Genomic DNA, 13,902 nt, shown 5'->3' with positions numbered 1-13,902 from the left:
AGATCCCCTGGAGGGGGAAATGGCAACCCACTCTAGTATTCTTGCATGGAGAATCCCATGAACAGAGGGGCATGGCAGGCTTTACAGTCCATGGGGTTACGAAGAGTCGGACACGACTGAAGCAACTTAGCACACATGCACTAACACTTCATTTGAGACCACTGACATGTAGAATCCAAGCTTCCTCCTTGCTGGAGAAGCACACTCAGGACTGGGCAGTTAGGCTCTTCTCAGGTCCCGCTGCTCCTCCCTGTCCTGCATACTGTGCTCCCCGCGCTGCGTCATTTCCCAGCAGGCCCCTCTGCTTGGGCCCGTGTCTTTCTGGTGCATGTGACCCCTTTGCAGCCTTCTTCATCAGTGCATGCTTCCTCATGCTTCACAATTCTGCTCAGGTGCTTCTTCCTTTAGGAAGACCTCCTTGGCCTTCCGGTCCCTGCTTCTCATCCCCCAGCACTTTGGACAATCCTCAGCCCTCCTCGGCACTTAGTGCATGCCCTATCTGCTCAACCTTGGCTGCTGTGTGTCCCCACCAGGAACTCCAGAGACCAAATCCTTGAGCATCGTCAGCCTCCAGAGGAGTGAACAGGCAGGAGTTGCTGAATGAATGGATGAATGAAGAGACGAATGAGGAAGCGGGGAGGGAATGAGAGCAAGCAAAGGAAGAGAACAAAGGAAGTCGTTAAAAGAGACAGAGACAGGCAGGCCCCTCCCACGTCACAAGCCCTGATTGCAGCCAAGAACTCGGAGTCTTCGGTTTTGCAAAGGCAGCAGCCCTGTTCTCCTGAAAGGATGGTGGGAGAACAGAAGGCCACCCTATCCAGTCTCCCTGGCACCCGTCCAGGGAAGGGGGAACGGTCTCCTGTGAGCCCCACTTCTCTCTCCAACTTGCTATTTGATTCTGAGAACAGAGCAGAGAGGGAGTAGGCTGGTTGGCCTCGGCCTCTCGCCCTCTTCTGGGCTTGTGGAGAGTCATGCCACCCTGAGATGCTCTGCGCTTGGCCCTGGGCTGTGTGTTTGAGCTGGCAAAGCAAGGGCAGGTCTGATGCTGGTTTAGTTTGATCAAAGCAAGTCTTTTCTCTCCCTGGGCTTTAATGTCTCTGCAGACATCCTCCCCATGTCTGGAGCCCCGTGTGCCTGGACGCGATGACTCAGGAGGTAGGCTTTCCAGAGGAGAGAACCCCTGAAGCTGCAATTCTGACTCCGGCCTTAGTTGAGGGGAGGGTATTTGGTGGGAGGAGGTGCCTCCTTCCTGTGCCCCAGATCCGGGTAAAGGATGAAGCTGAGAGGCCCCCACTTCCCCTGTGCCTGGACAACCCTCCTTCTGCTCAGGCCTGTCTGGGGGCCAAAAGCCAGGGCCTGGGCATCCATGTGACTCAGGAATTTCAGGGCCAGACAGGCAGGGGTGCAGAGCCCGCCGGCAGACCCTGTCAGGGCAGGGGGCAGAGGACAATGAGAAGACAGACCCCAGCACTGTCTGAGCCCCCAGAGGCCTTGGATAACTTGAGACAGAAATGTGTGCTTAGATTCTCCCAGGCCAGACCACGGGGCGAGGGTGCCCAGGCTCAGAAGGAGGGACACCTTTGGAACACAGTGATGAAGGGCTGTGAAGCCAGAGCTAAGAGGCTCTGAGAACGAAACTGTGAAACCTACTTCCAGCGCAGTAAGGTGGAGACGCAAAGTCAGGGTGAAATCCAGCCCCAGCAACCACAATGGTCCCATTCCATGCCTATCTGGAGAAGCTGGGTACTCACAGGCCCCACCTGCCAGGTCTTACAGCCCCACCTGGAAGGCAGAGAACCAGCAGCACCTACCCTTCTCTAGGAGATCCCTCAAATCTAGCTGATGGCAGAACAGAGTCCCTGTGGGCAGTTGAGGAAGACCATAGACCCCTGGCTTCCTGGGTAGCTCAGAGGGTAAAGAATCTGCTTGCAATGCTGGAGAATTGGGTTTGATCCCTGGGTCAGGAAGATCCCCTGGAGAAGGGCATGGCCATTGCCTGGAGAATCCCATGAACAGAGTAGCCTGGCGGGCTATAGTCCATGGGGTCACAAAGAATCAGACATAACTGAGCGACTAACACTTTCACTTTTCGTAGACCCCTGGAGCCCTTAACATACTCAGCGGAGGGCCATCAGGCCCAGAGCCGTCCAGCCACCGAATCTGAGTCATTGAGCAGCACTCCTCAGAGATCCGAGGTCCTTAGCAGATGGATGGGCAGGAGACCACCACCTTTACAGCAGACCCTCTTGCCTCCTGATACTCGCCTCTGCTCTTCTCACACCCAGCTCCTTGGCCTCTAAGCCGGTAGCTGTCGTCCCCAACCCCTGGTCTGTGGCCCTCTCCTCCCCAAGGTCTCTTCCTCCCATGGCTCCCAGGCCCACCCGCTGCCGCTCAGCCACACCCACTCCTCCCACCCGGTCCCGAGGCTGACCTGCCACACGGGGTCCGTGTGCTTGCCAGACTTGGCTGAGCTGCGGAAGGAGGGCTGGGAGTGGGGCTTCTTGAGGTTGTAAATGGCCACGTTGCCATCGTAGTGGCCCACCACCACCAGGTAGGGGTGGTCCACGTGCATGTCCAGGCACATGATGCCGCTCTCGCTGCTGAAGATGTATTCGGGGAAGCTGGGGTTCTTCATGCTGTATAAGAGCAGCATGCCACGGCTCTGCTTCATGAAGTCATCTGTCCCGGGGAAGAGGTGGCGGTGGTTGGAGGGTCCAAGTCCCAGCCCCTCCCCTACAGGGCCAACAAGCCCTGCCCCCCTCTGTCTCCCACAGAGAGTGTGGGGAGGTGAGGGGGGGTCCTCTCTGGTCTTCATCTTCTCCGTCTGCGAAACGGAACCATGAGGCTTGGCCCACCCCCTCCTTGGGGTTCAGCACTGGGTGCAACAGACAAGGTGACCAGGTGTACTTGAGGGATGGACAGTCATTCTCCTTAGTCTCCCTGGGGGTATAGGAAAGGGGGTTGCCAGCTCAAAGAGTTGTTATGTGAAGGATGTGGGTGGGCTTGGGATGGAGCAGTATCCCTAGATGCCCAGCCCATCTGTTGTGCTTAGGTGCTGGGATAATGGCTGTGTACCCCTCATCCCCAGCCAAGGACAGGGGTTCCATCTGGACTAACATGGAATTGTCTGTGTGGTCCCACACTAGCCACCTATGGGCATCTTCCCATACCCTCCGGCCCCACAGTCCCCAGTTGCAGCCGAGCCCTAGCTCTAAAGTGAAAGTGTCAGTTGCTCAGTCGTGTCTGACTCTGTGCGACCTCATGGACTGTAGCCTTTAGCCCTGCCAGGGTCCTCTGTCCATAGGATTCTCCAGGCAAGAATACTGGAATGGGTTGCCATGCCCTTTTCCAGGGGATCTTCCTGACCGAGGTCTCCTGCATTGTGGGTGGTTTCTTTACTGTTTGAGCTACCCGGGAAGCCTAGCTCTACACTTACTCCCAGATTCGAGAAGTCCCAGGTCAGCCAGTGGGGCTTTGGTAGGCCACCATGTTATCTGTCCCTCTGGCCTGGGCACAGTGTTTGGTGGTCGACAGTGGGCCGCTCAGCAGACGTCCTTCTCCCTGCCCACCCCCGGCGAGGGGGTGATACCAGTCTTTCATTCTCTGCTGACCCAGTGCCCATCATGATCATGCAGTCATTGAACAGAACACAGCCCCTGCCCTCAGTTCTGGCTCTCCCGCCACCAGCCCAGGACCCTTCCCAAGCTCAGAGGAGCCAGAGCTGGCGAGGCGGATGTCTAGAACAACCCCCTGCCCCCGTCTTGGGGGCCCTACGCTAAGGCAGCCTTTTAGCTGACACAAAGGCTCTCCCTTGGGCCTCCAGGGCTAGCTCCTCTGACCCCTGCAACTACAGACCGGGCCCTCCCAACAAAACGGCCAGTCCTGAGGTGTGGAGCCCGTGGGTGAGAAAGAAAGGGAGGCAGCCCCAACTTGGTAAGTTTTGCTGAGTCATTCTTATTCCTAAGGCTGCCCCTTTTTGGGGGGAGCAAGTGACTGGGCTGGGCTCCCCAGGCTGTGGGCATGAGCTAACTACCACCGTCCCAGGTACCCTCACCCTGGGCCTGCTGCAGACAGAGCTGACGCTTCCTGGGAGCCAGGGTGGCCTGCAATGAGCAAGCTGGCACACCCACCAGCGCAGCTGCCTGCAGGGAAGCCCATCTTCCCTTGCTGAGGCTACTTGTCAACAGAAGCCCTCCCCGGTCACGGGCACGGGCGGCTTCCTATGTAAGGAGTGGCTGCCCTGGAGTGGAAGGTACCAGGGACCAGCCTGAACCACACCGTGGTTCAGGAAGGAAAAGGCTTCTGCTCCGGGGAAAGTGAGGAGGCCGGGCTGGTCACCCTGCACCTGGCATGTCGCCGAGCCAGTAGGGGATGGGAGCTGGCAGAACCTCACCTCGCAGGGTCCAGGGTAAGCCCCAAGAGCTGACTGTTCAATTTCAGGAGAGTTCTACAGCTGGCTGAGGGGAGTGTCTTTCCCAATCAGACCATGAAGGAAAGTGAGCTGAGCAGTGGAACAGTCCCTTGTAGCTCCTTTTGTTCATTTACCCAAATCCTGATCGGGGCCTGGCAGGGACAGACACAGCCCTCTGGAGACATGGGCCTGCCCTCGGCAGCTCCTGGTGTGGTGACAGGGAGCCAGACCCCTGAGGCTGAATGGGCAAGCCCTGACCAGGTAATCAAACTATTAACTGCCAGGCCGGAGGTGAGTTGTTGATGCCCTGGACGCCCTGTGGCCTGGATGCCAAGCAAGACTGATGGGAGGAGTGGGTGGGCAGGAGGGTGAATGAAAAGGTGGGCAGTTGGGTGACAGATGCTCAGGCTAAGGATTTGGATGCTCTCCTTGCTGCCCCAAGGGTCAAAGGTGGGCGTGATCCCCACACTTGCTCTCACTATGCCCCAGGGATCTGGTCTCTTGAGGGACAGCAGTGATGACTTGATTTTTCTAGACACACTTCCAGCAGCCCCTGCCCTGCCACAAATGTGCACAGAACCTTCATGACCAGTGGAACCAGGAAAGGAGGGTTGGAAACCCTAGGTTGGCTCAGTAACTCTGCAGTGTGAACATCTCTGACCTGCTCCCAGAACCACCAGATGCTGAACTATGGCCCCCAGATTATATAGGTGGATAAACTGAAGCCCTGGTGGCTCAGAGAGTAAAGAAGAATCTGCCTACAATGCAGGAGACCTGGGTTCCATCCCTGGGTCAGGAAGATCCCCTGGAGAAGGGAATGGCTACCCACTCCAGTATTCTTGTCTGGGAAATCCCATGGACAGAGGAGCCTGGCGGGTTACAGTCCATGGGTTTGCAGAGTCAGACACGACTGAGCAACTAACACTTTCACTTCAAACTGAGGCCCAGGGGGTAGAAATGATGTGCCCAAGTACATGAGACCTATCACTTGATGCTTGTCACACCCAATATCCTGTTTAGTTACCCTGCTCAGGGTAACAGCACGAATCCAAACTTTACATGAAGGTAGAGAAAGAAGGGCAAGGGGGCACCGGACATTTGGGGGCAATGGGGTGTCTGGCAAAGCAAATAATCCCTCCAGAATCTGGACAAGGGGATGCGTAAAGGCCAGGGCAGCCACTTGTGATGAGAGGAAAGTTCTGGCAGAGATAAGCATGGATTTCATAAGACAGGGACACAGAGAGCAAGCAACCGGCCACACTAAAGCCTTAGATCCTGCCAGCGCTCCCAGGCCACACACATCCTGACAGTAAGCCTCCCGTTCTTAACCTGGCTCAAGTGATCTCTGTTACCTTCAACCAAACAAGCTGTCCTGACATAAAGATCACAGCTTCTAATCATGGTTAGACCATGTGTTTCCTGAATTCCAATTCAGGGCTTTGTCTGCCAAACCACACCAGGAAAATAGAGAAAAACTCTAATTCAGCTAGGGCTTCCTCTCCATCTTATTCTATGATGTTCTCGTCCCTGACTCTGGACCCCTATGAACCCTCACTATTCTATCCTATAAGTGTACCCAGGGTGACGTCAGGGCCCCAACCTGCAACCGTGCTACAGGAGAGCATCATCCTGTCTTCCAAAAGTCCTAAAATGACATCACCACTCAGACCACCAGTGGTCTCCATGTGACATCATCGCTGAGGCTACCAGCAGTCCTGGTGACATCACTGCCCAGCCTGCCATCATTCCCAGAATGATGCCACCGACCAGGTCATCAGAAGTCCCAGTAAGACATTGACATCAACATCACACCCAGTGCCTCAGTTCCCAGTGAGTGGTAGAATCCCATCACGTTAAAGGCTCACAGAGCCCTGGGCCCTGGGGTACTTGATCCTGAATCCCACAAACTACCTGGCTCCCCAGCACAGGACGGAAGGTCCAGCCACACAGAAGTGTGGACCCAGTTCCACACTCCATTATATAAAGAGGCAGGAGCCATGATGTCTGGGGCCAGTGAAGGAATTTCAGGTTCCTCTGGGCCATGGGATTTCAGTGAATCTATGTTGGCTGGGTGGCAGGGAAAGAGGAACAGAGGAAGGGGGAAAGGGAGAGAGCGAGGAAGGGAGAAGGGAGAGGTGATAAACCATCTGGCCTGTGACTCCAAGACAGGGGGAGAGGGAGGGCCACTGGTCTGGCCTTAGCTTCACTTTGTAATTTTGCCTTCTCCAAGAAGCCTTCTAGACCATTCGGCTTCTCCACTATGAGTGCCCACCTACCCCCTGGAATTCCTCTACCTGTACTCTATTATTACAGGTGTATCACTATTGCGAGTAGATTTTTCCTTAGCCTGCCACCAAAGGATGGAGCATGGCATGGCATGGCCCAGAAGGCTTCCTCTCTCAGAAGGAGAGCTGCCTCCTGCTAACCCTGCCTTGCTGGATAATCTCTACGGCCTCTCTGACTCTGGCCTTCAGTGATTCAGGAGATTTGGGGGAGGAGAGTCAACTTCCTAATAGAGTGTGATCTGGCCATTCTCAGAAAGCCACTGTCTCAGGGGAAGGGTGGCTTCATTCCACAATCGACTGAAGCTCTCACTGCCCTCAGCACCCTCTCCTGGGGCCCAGGCAGCGCCACTACCCCACCCCTGCCCAGAGCTCTAGATGGTAAGGGGCCGCTCTGGAGAGTCCTGACTGTCAGGAGAAGCCTGGGATTCTGCTTAGGATTTAGGGAGTGCAGAGCAGGCAGAGGGCATGTTGGGGCATCCGGCTTAAGCCAGGCCAGCAGTCAGAGAGAAGTAGGTGCCAAGCTGCAGAGACAAGGGTGCCAAGCCAGCAACAGCCAGCAGGCCTCCTCCTCTCTTCCTGCAAGCTCCCTGATGAATCCGGCCCAGGGCTTGAGCCCAAGGCAGCAGCTGTTTGATGATTCCCTTATTAAGTCATGTAAGAGGCACTCAGAGGGGCTGTGGTGGGCAGAATAATGCCCTCCCCCCATGTCCGTGTCCTAATCCCCAGAGCCCATAAATATGTTACTTTGCACAGCAAAAGGGATTTTGTAGATGTGATTAAGTTAAGGCCTTGAGATGGGGAGATTATCCTGGATTATCTGGGTAGAACCAGTGTAATCACAGGGGTCCTTATAAGGGAAGGAGGGAGGCAGGCAGGTCAGAGCACTGACACCAGAAGCCGACGTCAGAATGAGACACTTGCTAGCTGGAAAGAGGCCACAAGCCATGGAAATCGGGCAGCCTTGAAGCTAAGAAAGACAAGGAAATGGATGGCCCTCCAAACCTCCAAAAGGAACAAAGCCCTGCTGACATCTGATTTTTGCTCAGCAAAACCCATTTTAGACGCTGACCTCCAGAACTGTAAGACAATAGATTTGTGTTGTTTTGAGCCGTTATGTTCAAATCAGTCAATCCTGAAGGAATTAACCCTGAATAGTCATGAAGCTCCAATACTTTGGTCACCTGATGCAAAGAGCTGACTCATAGGAACAGACCCTGATGCTGGGAAAGATTGATGACAGGAGGAGAATGAGACAACAGACGATGAGGTGGTTGGATGGCATCACTGGCTCAATGGACATGAGTTTGAGCAAACTCTGGGAGACAGTGAAGGACAGGGAAGCCTGGTGTGCTGCAGTCCACGGGGTCACAAAGAGTTGGGCGTGACATAGCAACTGAACAACAACAAAGTCAAAGTAACTGGGTCACAGCTAAGTGTGACCCAAATTCTACTTTTAGGAATCAGAGGAAGAGGTCACTCAAGATGGTTGCTCTCTTGCTCCCTGCACATCCCCCAGTCAACCAGCCTCTGCTTCACCTCCACCTGCTCACATGACTTTCCAATCCTCTTAATCACAGGGCTTACTCAACAGCTACCTAAGTGCTTGCCCCCCACCCAGCTGCTGGTTTCCCTGGAGACTGATGAGCCAACCCGATGTCAATTCCCCTATAAATGGTAGGCTCCTCCTCCCCCAGCAGTGAAGGTTTTTGCCATGTCCTATCTGCGACCTGACATATGTGGTAGGGACCTTTTGCTTCTGACTTACAAGACTCCCTATCCAGTTACGTTTAAGTTGTGGGTTTCTCTATCACTTTCTCCTTCTCTGGTCTCACAGTGGGGCGATGTGGGGCTAGCAGGTCTGTGGTGGGGGGCAGCCCAACAGGCCATAGGTGATACATTTTCTAGGGTGATTTGGAAGCAGTCCCTCTAGAAATCAGGGGGATGGAAGCTAATGACCCCCAGCTCTCCTGATGACCATAAGGAAACCCTTCTCAGTTTCCCACATCCCAGTCCTGCCCTCTTGGACTCTAGGCACAGACTGTCCCTTGGGTTAGGATTTTCAGTCTCCAAAGGCAGGGGATGAGCCCAGGGCTGCCCCCAAGAAGGGACATCAGTGTTACAGGGTTCCAAACTGCCAGTGTGACCCTGAGACTGTGCTGCCAGGCTGGATCCAGCCTTCCAGGCATCTGGGCTTTTCCTAGAGCTCTCACCCAATTAGAAGTTGGGATATTTAAATAGTGTGGGAAATAAGAGCAAGGCCTTGGAGACAGAATACATCAAGCGGGACATTTAATTTGATTTAGGGAAAATGAGGCAAACATTTGAGAACCTAAATAACTAACCAGTAATTAAACTAACAACAGGAATGCCCTTGCACTACAACCCGGCGAGCACAGTGGCCTTTATGGACTGTATTTACAAAGAGACCTGACAACATAATTAGTCCTGTAAATTTTACGCAGCCTGCAGCTGAGGAGTGATGGATTTTGTGTGTGGAGGATGAACGGGGAGAAATGAGGTGGATGAATTTCCATTTTCAGTAAATGAAATTAACACTGCTTAATTAGTGAAGCTGACAAATAAATGACCAGGGAAGATTTAAATCCCTTACAAGTGGATCCCTGACCTGGGCAGGCTGAGGGACCGACCAGGAGGCGGTGGGACAGAGTGGGAATGGGTGTAATATGGCCCTGGGGCTCAGGGCCTGACTTTGGCCACTTTTGAGGGTGCTGTCCCTCCGAGGCTGGGCAGAAGGTCAGCTGGCTCGTCCGCCCTTCTAAGACATGACCTGCTGGGAGGTTTCCTCCCTGTCTCCTGTGTGAGAGCCAGTCAGGACACACACAGGGTCTAGGATCTGATCCACCATCCCTGCCTGACAGATCACGAGGAGTCCCCACTTCCCTGCTGTGAATGGCCTAATGGGCTGGAAAGCACCCCCTCAGTTTAGCAGGCTGACACAACTGCACCCCAGCTTTGCCCCGTGGGTCATCTCTTCCTAGACCACCTTCCTCTGCCCTCCAGTGTTCCTCCATCTGCTCTTACCTGCTGACAGCCTTTCTCCACTCAGCTGAGACACGAAGCCTGGCCCCAGGGGGAACCCCAGTCTCAGCCCTGTATGCAGCCTGACATGCCCACCACCTGGTGCCCAGCAGCCACGAGGGAAGGCAGGTGTGACTGCTCTGTGTTGTTGCAGGCAATTGCCTAAGCTCTGTTCCCCACCTGCTTGCTCCCAGTCTGGCTCCAGCCAGCCGGCCTTGTGCCCAAACTTGCCTAAGCTCTGTTCCTCACCTGCTTGCTCCCAGTCTGGCTCCAGCCAGCCGGCCTTGTGCCCAAACGTGGGCTTGGCCCCAGTCCTTCCTAGGTGCCTGCCTTCCCCTGCCCGAGTCTTATTTGACCAGGTTAGAGAGTCAACATTGGGGTATCCCAGGCAAAAAGAGTCCTGGGCTGAACTCATCGGGGTCAAGCCCAACAACAAACCCAAACTCTCACTTCAGAGTTTGTCCACATGAGGCAAAATCTGATGATGGGAGGCGGGCATCTGGGAATTTTCAAAGATAGGGTGATGGAGGCTGGTGAGCAGCTGCTCCTCACGGCAACCCATCCGGACATTAGGGTGCCTTTTTCCCGGCCTTGGCTTTGCTCACTTTCTTCCAAGGAGACACCTGGGTATCTGCAGCATGGGGCTCCCTGGGGGAACCTCAGGAGTGAATGCAGGAGCCCTTTGAGTCCCAGTCCAGCCTGGCTCTGCTCAGGCCTCTGCAGGGTGGTACTGAGATGTGCAAGGCTCTGAGGAATAGATGCCCAGTGGAAAGCTGGTCAACAGCTCCCGTGCCAGTGAGAGTAATACCACCGCCTCTGCTGGGCCCAGCTGTCTAAGAGAAGAGGTGGGGCCTCGTCTGACTCCTCCCTGTCCCCAACAGGCCCCTCTTTCTGCAGCCCTGCTGGAAAGCTAGGAAACAGAAAGACAGACAAATCAGCAACATTCGTCCTTTCTGTGCATATGGTTCCTACAGCTCAAGGGGCACATTTGCTGCTTTTCTTCCACGTGTGTCTAATGACAGAGGGTACCAGGCATCAGCGTCTCCAGGTCACCAGGGGAAAAACCAAGGCTCAGAGCAGCTTTCAGCTCCAGGTCACGTCACTGGGAAGTGACCCTCCAGCCAGAAGGTCTGCAGCTGATAGTGGTGCTACCCAGACATGTGGGTGTGGCCAACAAAGGACAAAGAGACCCTTCGAGGGCGCACGCCTGCTCAAAAGAGGCCACTGGGCCCGTTGGAATTGGGGCCATCAATTCCTGGTGGGGGCGTCACTCTGCACCACTGCCTCTGGCTAACACTGCCCCCAAGGACAACCTCTATATGACCCCAGCCAGCTGACATTCCACTCTGGCCCTTGGTGAAAGGAGGAGACAGGAGAGCTGAAGCAGTTTCTCCTCCCACCTGCTGGGGAGCCTCCCCACTCTCCCCACCTCTGTCCTGGGCAAAGAGCCTGGGCTGAGAGCAGCCCCAGAGAGGGGTCCACACCCACTCCTAGGAGGCCCGCTCAGCACCCGGCCCACGTCCAGGCCCAGTAGCTGCAGCAGAGGGAGGAATGTGCTAGCTCCCTGCCAGAGGGGGTGGGTGCCTCCTGCTTGGCAGCAGCCCACCCTCAGGAGTGGGGACACAAAGCGGGCATTTAGGGCATCCTCGGAGGCGGCCCAGACCATGAGACTGGGAGCAGCTCCAAGGGTTTCCTCGCTGAGAGGAATGACAAACACCCACTCCTCTTGGCCCTCGCCTCCCTCCGCCACCCCGGGCAAAGAATGGGCTGGGCGGACAGGCGGTCTGAGGGGCAGAGACCGGGAGCTTGTACGCCTGCCAGCCAGCAGCAGCTTGGAGAATGGGAAGGTTTTTCTGTTTGCAGAAGCTCATTCTCTCAGCCAGAAAGCACGCTGTCAGCCTGGGGAGCTGCAGCTTGCACGAAGTCTGGGGCCCTCTCCTGTTAGGAAGGGGGAATGTCCAGTCCAGAGGGGAGGCAGGGGCTTCTGCAGGGCCCAGGAATCACGAAGGAAAGCCACACAGTTCCCACAGTGCTGCCTCCCACTGAGGGGTCAGGGAAGCTGGCGGGGAGAGAACATCCCATAAGGCAGTGGTCTCCGAGGGGACAGGGGCCAGCGATGAACATCAAACCCTTGTCCTCCACCTGCTCCAGGGGCTGCTCTGGAAACTCTCTTCATGCAGACCCCACCATCCAGGCCCTCCCAGGTCTGGTCCAGTCCACCTTCTCATGCTTCTCAAGCCCACTTCTCCAGCTTCACTCCACGCTGGTGGTTCCGAGCCTGCCCTCTCTTTGGAATGCCTTCCCTAGTCTCCCAACTGTCTCTAGCCTCCAGTCTCCTGCCTGCAATTCCTCCCTGTAGTGGTTGTGTCCCTGCCTTTCTCAAATTCCTTCAGTGGTTTCCCTTTGAGAGAAGGTCCAAGCTTCCTGGGATGGCTTACCAAGCCCTTTGGGGCTACCCTGCCCCCTTCTACAGCCTCATTTCCTCCCGTATCTCTCCTGCCTCCCGACCTTTGCTGCTGCCTCAGACGGAAGTCCTCTGCCCCTCTTTCTTCACCGTAATAACTCCTTCGAGGCTCATTTTGGCATATTCCTTCACGCAGCACTAATTGCCAGTGTGACAGTGGGGCTTCTCCCCTAGACTGGGCAGTGTGACTAGATCTTAGTCATCTCTGTATCTTTCACACCTGGCAAAGAGTTCTGCACTGAGTAGGTACTTAGTGTTTGTTGGTTGAGTAAGCAGATGAACAAATAGCCAGATGACTTACAGGAGCCATGTCCCACTGCAAACAGATCGTTGTACTTTGGATTCCTGCAAAAGAAATAAGAACCCATCAGCCTAGGAAATGGACATGGTTTGCCCATGGACACAAGCCCTCCCATGTACCCTGGTGCCTTAACTGCACTGCAGACAGACACTGTTCACCTTAGAGACCTAGGGAGGTTCCATAAGAATCCCAGTCTCACTTTTTCCCATAATGCTACGGGTCACCTTCAAGGTGGTTGAGCTTGGGTAGGAGCTGCTTGCTTGTGGCTTGGTACCCAGCAGGTGCTCAGGCACTCCAGGTTTTCTGCAATGCCTCTACTCACCAGCAGAGGGCGGTGACGGCCAGGCGCTTCGCTTTGTCATTTTGGAACTTCCAAAGAGGCAGCAGGGTACCCTCCTGGTCCCGATACTCGTCAGCAGCATCCTCATAGTACTTAAAATCTTAAACACACACAGACTGAGTCAGCCCTGGACTACCGTTTTCTGTCTGTACCTCTTTGGCCAAAACAATTAACCTCTTTGTGTGTCCGAGTGGGAATAGTAAGAATACCTACATCAAAGGACTACTATGAGGATTCATTGCTAATACATGTAAAGTACTTAGAAAAATACCTGGCACAGAGTAAGCTCTCTGTAATGTTGTTGTTACTGTTATCGTTGTTTTTGGAGGTAAATGACACTAAAGTGGCTATGTCCCTGAGGATAAAATTCCAGGTTTCCCCATCTTCATATTCACTGCCAAGCTCACCACAGTGAAGCTGCCTGGCTCCCTCATGCGTGCTCTGAACTCAAGTTCATCTCCTGCCCTAAACTCTCTCTACCTCTTGTTTCCTTTAACTTAGGCAGAAGCCGCATCCATCTTTCTACTTGTCTATACCAGAAATTTTGGTAATCCTTCACTGATCTCTTTTCATCACCCCTCATATTTTCCTTCTGATAATCTTTTTAATCCATTCACTTCTCTCCAGCTCCATAGCCACAGTCTAGGCTCAGTCCCCAACAGCCAACACCCAGACTACTACACCAGCCTCCCAGCTGGTCTCCCTACCTCCAGACATTCCTCCTCCAGTCCACGTTCCACAGAGCCATGAGGGGGAGAACAAATAAACCAGCTCCCCACTGCCCTGAAAACCCCTTGGTGACTCCCCTGGCACAGGAGCTTCCTGATTGAACCAAGGCTCCAACCCACTACCACGTCACCTCCAGCCAGCTGTTCACATAGTCTCTACACCAAAGTGTCGAAAATGCTCTGCTCCTCCTGGAAACTCCCACTCACTCTAGATCCAGATCAAGCTCCTCTGTGAGGCCTTCACTTTGTTGCTGAGCAGACAGAGTTCACCTCCTCCTCCGCCCCACCCCTGCCTCTGGTCTGCTGAAACATGGGCCACACACTGTTGCCTCTC

The 13,902-nt window shown here is 54.6% G+C and overlaps 1 protein-coding gene across 2 annotated transcripts in view; it reads right to left on the bottom strand.

The window, feature by feature from the left end:
* DNAI1 (dynein axonemal intermediate chain 1) overlaps positions 1-13,902 on the bottom strand; it is a 68,591-nt gene that overhangs the window by 12,649 nt on the left and 42,040 nt on the right. For both annotated transcript variants that reach the window (XM_027550040.1, XM_027550039.1), the window contains exons 11-13: positions 12,823-12,940; positions 12,501-12,544; positions 2,432-2,679 (exon numbers count right to left, since the gene is read on the bottom strand). In XM_027550040.1, the coding sequence (XP_027405841.1) occupies positions 2,432-2,679; positions 12,501-12,544; positions 12,823-12,940 (410 nt within the window). The remainder of the gene's footprint in view (positions 1-2,431; positions 2,680-12,500; positions 12,545-12,822; positions 12,941-13,902) is intronic.

Source organism: Bos indicus x Bos taurus, chromosome 8, assembly GCF_003369695.1.
Source record: "Bos indicus x Bos taurus breed Angus x Brahman F1 hybrid chromosome 8, Bos_hybrid_MaternalHap_v2.0, whole genome shotgun sequence".
Lineage (NCBI taxonomy): Eukaryota > Metazoa > Chordata > Mammalia > Artiodactyla > Bovidae > Bos > Bos indicus x Bos taurus.
Note: the sequence above shows the minus strand (reverse complement) of the source record. Positions and strands in the feature narration are given on the sequence as shown.